Source organism: Castor canadensis, chromosome 1 (assembly GCF_047511655.1).
Source record: "Castor canadensis chromosome 1, mCasCan1.hap1v2, whole genome shotgun sequence".
In the NCBI taxonomy this organism is placed as follows: Eukaryota; Metazoa; Chordata; class Mammalia; order Rodentia; family Castoridae; genus Castor; species Castor canadensis.
The window spans coordinates 78,425,601-78,430,199 of record NC_133386.1 but is presented as its reverse complement, the minus strand read 5'-3'; the positions used below and the strand labels follow the sequence as shown (position 1 = coordinate 78,430,199).

The following is a 4,599-nucleotide window of genomic DNA, read 5'->3' as shown; positions in this document are numbered from 1 at the left end:
CTGATTGAGTAAAAACAAATACAAAAGACACTCCAAAACCAAAAACTGAACTTTGAATCAGTGCCCAAGTCTCAGAAACAGAAAGCAAATTACAGAGACAACAAATATAATAGATTTCCAAGGGAATATCAATGTAAGTTAGATTGCAACAGTTATTGTTTAATCAATTTCCTGAGATGTACTTCATAAGGAAATCTACCTGTCTTGTTTTGCTACATAACAAAGGTGTACCGAGTCATACACTGCTCTTGAAGTTTTCTTAGGGTACACATACAACTCTCTGGAAGTAGAGTCAATTCACATTTATTCACTTCTCAACAATGCATGTGGCCTTCAAACCAGTATCTGAGGACTTGTATTTTTCCATTGTCATAAGTCACAGATATACTCAATTACATGCAGTAGCTATCAGGTCACAACTTAAGACACTATTTAATATCTTAATTCTCTGTCATCTCCTGTGACAAGTAGCTGGCTACTAAGAAAAGGAGTACTCCTGTTAGTCAGTCTACTTCTGCAGCACTGGACTGTATCAAGAACACAGATATCTAGGGGTGGTGGGGGACTGCTGAGAAGAGAGAGGGAAATGGTGCTGACAGTAGGGAGGCCACCATCCCTACTAAACATCCATGCAGCAACTTGACTTCAAGTTAACAGTAGCAAAGCCACTAATAATGACTGAATATTTATGTTCTAGGGTAAAGGTAGGAGAAGCAAAGTAGCATTCTCAAAGTATCTTTGCCAGGTCTTGCAATTTCTTTCAGAGGCAGGAAAGATGGAGGTTGAGGGAGCAAGTCCTGGAGTTAAGAGAATTATGAGTTCTGCCTGCTACTCAATCCCCTAATCAATTCTGGGTTCCATTTGTTCACATACTTGAAAAGAAACAGGTAAGGCAATACATACATTATGCTTATTATCATTTGAAACTGTGGGTTTCCATGGGCTGTTCCATATGAAAGAATGATCCTTAATAATAAGCAATCACAAGTAAAACAGAGAAATCATATCCTAGTAAAGGAACACTTCCTTACCTGAAAGGAATTCATTTGGCGAAGGGACAGAGGCAGGGCAGCATTGCTCCGTGATAATATCAACAGCAGCTCTAAGCAGGTTGCAGAGGGCAGGGTTAAAGAATGGACACTGAGGTCACTTTCCCATGAGCTGACAAGCCTAGAACACACACATGTTAATTTTCATAAGTGCAATGCCATAACTATTTTAAAAATATGACATAAAAGAAGAAAATTTTCCGTTGTGGGAGAAGAAAGCAACACACAAAAAATAGAAATAAGATATTAAAAATTCACAAAGTAAATGTTTAAGACACTTAAGAGTGTTACTGGTTGAAAGCAGATGAACAAGGCAATTTTCAGGCCACTATTTCATATTCAAAGTACAAGAGTCATAGGAAGTTTGGACTTATTTGTATGGGACTTGTTGGGAGAAAAGGGGGGGCACTAAGGGGTAACACATTAAAAATGTTTTCTGTGGTCTACGTAGAATGTGTTACTTACCCCTCATCAGCCTAAGTGAAGGAACTATTGTTATTCAGATTCTATGGGTACACAAACTGCTTCTGAGCCAAGTAGGTCCTTATAAAACATCTAGTTCAGTGATTTTTCAACTTCTAAAAAGTGACAGGATTCTTTTGCCAAAAAAAAAAAGAAAGAAATTGTAATAGCCCAAACTTATACCAATAAAAGCAAAGCTGCTCTGTTTGATGGAAAGAGTTGGCTGAATACCTCCCTTCATCTTCCAGAGTGGCCCTTGAAGCAGCTCTGTTGGAGCCTGTGGCGCCCATTTGAAAATTCTTTCATTTTAGAGATCAGGAAATTGAGTGCTAGACAAGGAAAGGGACTTCTCTTAGATGAAGATGTACAGAAAGCGATAAGGCTGGGTCAAGAATCCTGGTTTTTCTTACTCCCCATATAATGTTTACATAAAGGAGAAAAACCAGAAAATAATACAAGAAAACAATGTTATAATAGGACAGGTCTTGCTTTCAACTCTTCTATTTATTTAAACATTTCTTGTATGATCCACTACCAAAATATCTCTTACCACTGTTCTAAAGTTTAAAAAGAAATACTTATCAAAATATACTTATATATTTACTTTATAAACATGTGTACTCTTTTGCCTTTTCTGTGCACCTATTTGTGCAAAGATGACTGCCCAAATCAGTGCTGAATAGAAGTGGCTTGGGACCCTTAGCAGCTGAGGGCTTAACCGATCTTAACACTTTGTACCATGAGTCATGACAGAATGGTTTAGCTGGATCACCAAGCAAGTTATTTATTATGCTGATACATTTTCCACATGGGTGGCAGAGTTAACTCTGCTCTGAAGCATTTGCCAATTAGCTGGACTGGAATAGACATGGCTCACTTTCCTAAAAATGATCTGATTTCAGCAAGGACACATTTGTCTTCTCTGTGTTTTAAAAATTATTGTTTTATATGGACTGGCTCACATTCTTTCTGCTTTTGACCATTACATAACATTCTCAACATTTCTCTGGAATAGAAATAAAAATGCTGCTGTCTTTTCAAAATTCCAAACTTAATTCCAGTACAGTTGGCTTGAAGCTCACTCTCCACCCCCCTTCCTTATGCCCTCCATAAGCCACATAATTGCTTTCCATCCTCTGCATAGCATTACAGTATATGATCTGTGGCTGGCACAGACAGCTTCCTGGATCTAGAAGGTAGTTACCCTTCCTGGTGAACCTCTACTCATCCTGTAAGACCCACCTAGGTATAATTTTCTTAGAGCTATCCTGTTTCTTTTTGCCTAATAACTTATTTATATCAATTATGATACTTATAACTGTCCTACTTGTATTCTCATTTGGAATATGTTCACATCTCGAATCCTCCTAGATCAGACATGAGTGAATTTCCTCTAATTGTACAGTCTTACTTAGAAATAAAGATTAGAAGTTGCCTCAAAGTTGCTCATTTTTTTTTGAGACATAATCAGGTGTTAACCTTTTACTATTAAAAGGAAAATTCCCCCTACTTATATTTATGTTTAAGAAACAACTTAAGTTTTCAGAATTTATACCCTCAACCCCACCACGCACAATACAGCTAACTAAAGCTATTTTCATTCTGATTTTTTCTTTCTTTTTTCAGGGCTGAACTCAGGTTCTTGCACTTGCTAGGCAGGTGCTCTACCACTCCACCAATCCTGTGTGTTGGTTAGGTTTCAGATAGGGTCTCACTTTATACCTGGGCCAGCCTAGACCGCAATCCTCCTAGGTGCTTACCACCTAGCTGGTGATGACAAGCACACACAACCATCCTCAACCATTAGTTGGTAGGGGGTCTTGCAAACTTTTTCCCTGGGCTGGTCTCAATTACAATCCTCCTGATCTCTACCCTTCAAGTATCTGATTTTTAAAAAAATATAGAAAAGGTTTTTGTTTTTTCTGAATTAGATCTCAGCAAAGGCCACTCAGTACTACCCTGGATTGCAATACATTTTCCATGTGGGTGGCAAAAGAATCTCTAAAGCCTAACCCAGGCTCAGTAAGCTTCAGACCTTCAACAGGGGTATTTTGAGATGATGTGAACATTGCAACGTGGTCTGGGGCCCGATGGGTTGTTGTCTCCTACAGCAGCTCTAAAAAGTAGGCATTGTTCATTCCATTTTAAAAATGGGAAACCAGAGGTCAGAGAGACAGTGGGTAAGTGGTAGAACTGAGATTCAATCAGTGAGCCTGAGTCCAAAGCCCATTTTCTCCCTATCATTCCACAGGGACCTCTGAGGGCAGTACACATATTATTATCCTCCCAAGCAAACCATAAGTATGACCTTGCTAAATGCATCTGCCAATGCCTATACCTTGTATATGTTAACGCTTTAGCTTGCAAAGTATATAGGTAAAGAGTGCTTTCATTTTTCAGTAGTAAGAAGTTATCCTTTTCAAGAACCTACTTTATTAAATAACTATTCCAAACTTGAATAAGAAAGGAAGTAAGATGGCCACAGGAAATACTCAAATGCTGTGATAAGTAAAAAGGAAGCAATATAATATTTATCAATGGTCATTTCCATTAGTGGGAAATAATAGCCTGTTTGTTACATTTTCTTCTTTATGCTTTTTTCCAGTGTTACTTTCATAATCAGAATATAAGTTAATATTATGACATTGATATGACTTCTGGTTCAAAAGGAATTTGAAATACTGATTAAAGGTTTCAACATTCAGCTAAATGGCTATGGAATGACCCATTGAAAAGGACTCTTAAATAGAAATTAAAATACATTAGTACTCACTGCCCTGTCACTCAACAGCAAGTAAACTTGGACAACCATTCTGCAGCCCGATTTCCTCAGAAAACCTTGAATTAAATATCTAACCCATCTAATGTGTCAAACTGTAAAAAATTATATAGAAGTATGTTGTTAAACTAATGATGACCAGAGCCACAAAGAAACAACAGTTAGTTAGCCATCTCTATAATTATGAATATTTGCATATTTTTCAATTTAATACTTAAAACATTCTGTGATTTAACAATCTTTCTTATTGAAGCTCATAAAAGTAAAGTCTATTGTCCCAATCACATCCAATAAGTGATGGAAAAGAAA

General features: G+C 37.3%; 1 protein-coding gene across 6 annotated transcripts in view; it reads right to left on the bottom strand.

The window, feature by feature from the left end:
• The window catches only part of Ube3d (ubiquitin protein ligase E3D), a 158,620-nt gene that overhangs the window by 81,938 nt on the left and 72,083 nt on the right, over positions 1 to 4,599 (bottom strand). For 5 of the 6 annotated variants that reach the window (XM_074078925.1, XM_074078901.1, XM_020180163.2 and 2 more), the window contains one exon: positions 1,032 to 1,170. The exons of the other annotated variant lie outside the window; for it this stretch is intronic. In XM_074078925.1, the coding sequence (XP_073935026.1) occupies positions 1,032 to 1,170 (139 nt within the window). The remainder of the gene's footprint in view (positions 1 to 1,031; positions 1,171 to 4,599) is intronic. 6 annotated transcript variants of the gene reach the window in all.